We start from the raw sequence: 2,761 nt of genomic DNA on the forward strand, positions 1-2,761 counted from the left end.
GGTAAATAAAAATTAGATTTCCAAGGTTCCTGTATTACAAAAGGGAATTCAGGCACAAATGTATGGAATCAGCACTTTGCTCGCGGGTATTGTCAAATATTTGTATAAATGCTAATGAAATGCAATTATAGGATGTATTATCAAGCGCGCACGTTTCGCTGCCGTCTCTGTCGTCCCCACTAAAATCGCATCCATGTACAACTTTTTTGCAATATCTCGGCGAATACGTGTTTGTACGACGTGCGACCAGGTTTGTATTGATTCACTTAATTTTTCTGATCAATTGATATAACTTTTTCAACAACTTAAAATTTTCGACTTTTCAAAAAAGCAAGGCTATAGCCTTTGCTGTTTTTGCGATTTTCGAAAGTAGGCTTTTTTCCAAAATTTCTTTTTTGTTATATATTGCTAAAGTTTGATAAATTAGAAAGTTCTGGAATGTTCTATTACATACTAACCCGAACTTGTTGAATAAATGGACTCTAAATTTTGCATGCGCCTATCTTAATACACAGGAAAGCAGCCCATCTGGAACTCCCTTGAAACGGCTCGAGGATAGTTGAATTTTGATATAGGAAACGTTTTTTGCATTATCGTGAAATATTCGTTGAAATTGTGAAGTCTTGTACAATATTTCTTTGTTTTGGGCAAGTCTATTTTTCTTCATTTTCCTTCCAATTGGAATAAATTTATAAACATTGTGTCAGGACGGATTGAAATGTAAATAAAATCTAAATTTGATTACAAATATCAATGCCACTGACATTTTCATCCTTTACCAGTTCTTGTTCTAGTATAGTTTTATTGAATGGTTGACTTTGCCATTAGTCTTGATTTTTTCATCGTCGGCTTGCAAAAAGTTTCCCACAATTTTGTGATTGGCTGTTCATTGATAGGTTGTAATGGTTTCGTTATTAATTGGCTGATGAATTGTGCAATGTTATTAGTTACTCAATTTTCCTCAGCAATTGGACGAATGTGTAGTAATATTTGATTAGCTCCTTAATTCTGTTCATTGATTGGGTGATTATTTTTCATCAAAGATTTCCCCCAATATATATTGCATTACAGCTTAATTATCTTTTTCCTTGGTAGCAGTAGTTTTATGTAATATTATAGATGTTTATTTAATCTGATTTTCCTTTATTTACATTCATAAGGAGCAACAGGTGTTTAAATCAACACTGAAAAGGGAATTCATTTATTCATATTATAATATTCATATTATTCATATTATATGAAAGTTGAATACGAACGTAATAACTTTTATAGTTAGTAAAATTTTCGATTATATTGATGTCATTCCGCTATTACCACTATACGTGCGGTGATTTCAACTTTGCTACGCTAACTATTCTAATTTCTTGGACTTGATCTTGATCTAATTTTAAGAATATCGTCCTCGTGGTTATTTAGCTAATCAATGCTCTGCACAGCAGTCAAGAAGCGCGTTGAGCTCTTTTTCTCAATACCGTTTTCATTTAGGTGGTAAGTGATATTTCATTCCTGAGCCCCTGTTCTATTTATATACGGTTCGCATCAGACAACGTGTTAATCACAAATGGAGGTTAAACAATATGATGCAGTTTGAATGTACTAAAGAATCCATGATAAACTTGCTGTATAATTCGTGAACCCTGTCAGTGCGCTTTTTTTCGCTTTTTACCTTTTTTTTCTATATATTGATATATATCCATAAAGCAATATGAGTAGTAAAGGTAAGTTATCACTTGATCGGTTGGTGCTTGTTCATCCAAGAATGCAAGTAGACAAACTCTACTTCACGATACTTCTAACAGCGTATAGTGCAGTTTGGAATAGAAAAAGAAGTTGTGCTTGTTCAGCAATTAATTTCCAAAGTATTATCATCGTGCTAGTACAGCCTCATTTACGAAAGACACTATTTTATACTTCTTTAATTTACGACATAATATTATTTGTGATAGATAGTGGCTTTGATCTGCAACGTATTCAGGGTTCTGTTGTTGTTCAGCAATTATTATAATCTTTGGTGTTTGCTCATTACATTGTTATTATACGTTTTCAAAGCATACATGCATTTCTAGGTCAGAAGAGTAACTTTATGCTAATGTGATGGTAAACACTGCCGTTGGCATTCTGCTACGTGCACTGTGTGTTATTCAAATGCGGTAGCAATGTTCCTTATATAAATTTCTGTTTATTGAGAGAACTGCATTATAGTATAAATGTTCGCTGCTGAATGGCGGTCTACTTACTTACTGCATTGCGTTATTTGGGTCATTTCCATGCTTCACTGCAACAATTACGTTGTGATTGTTAGACTAAAAATATGAAGAAACCACGAACATCAGTTACAAAATGTATGACTCTACGTTTGCTTTATGCGTCATTTCTGACAGGTCTGCTGACAGGTATGAATTTTCATATATTTGCTATTTTTCATATAATGTTTTCTTTCTTTCTCTTGGCACACTGCACTAAACATGAGCGCTTTTTAAGCTTTTCGTAGTTGCTTAATTTTAGTCTTTTTGAATGCAACTAGCGCGTTGTTCTTCGTAATGATATTCAACTAAATATTCGAGACTTTATTACGGAGAAGCCAATATATAATAGTACTAATGTTATATTTTGCTATAATTTTCAATATTCTTTTCAAATCCATTTGTAAAGTAGTCTCCTGACATTGCAGTTGAACTCCTCCCGCATTATCTTTACTGTCACTGTAATGTTTATTCCTAAGGTACATACTGCCCATTGTTAAGGAAATGTCTGTTACCGG

General features: G+C 33.3%; 1 protein-coding gene across 1 annotated transcript; it reads left to right on the top strand.

Annotated features, from left to right (window-relative positions):
* The first annotated feature begins 1,705 nt into the window (after positions 1 to 1,705).
* Positions 1,706 to 2,005, top strand: Tsp_06694 (hypothetical protein). The gene has a single exon (XM_003380487.1). The coding sequence runs from the start codon at positions 1,706 to 1,708 to the stop codon at positions 2,003 to 2,005; it is 300 nt and encodes a 99-aa protein (XP_003380535.1).
* Positions 2,006 to 2,761: the final 756 nt, after the last annotated feature.

This window comes from Trichinella spiralis, assembly GCF_000181795.1.
Source record: "Trichinella spiralis strain ISS 195 chromosome Unknown Scfld2, whole genome shotgun sequence".
NCBI lineage: Eukaryota > Metazoa > Nematoda > Enoplea > Trichinellida > Trichinellidae > Trichinella > Trichinella spiralis.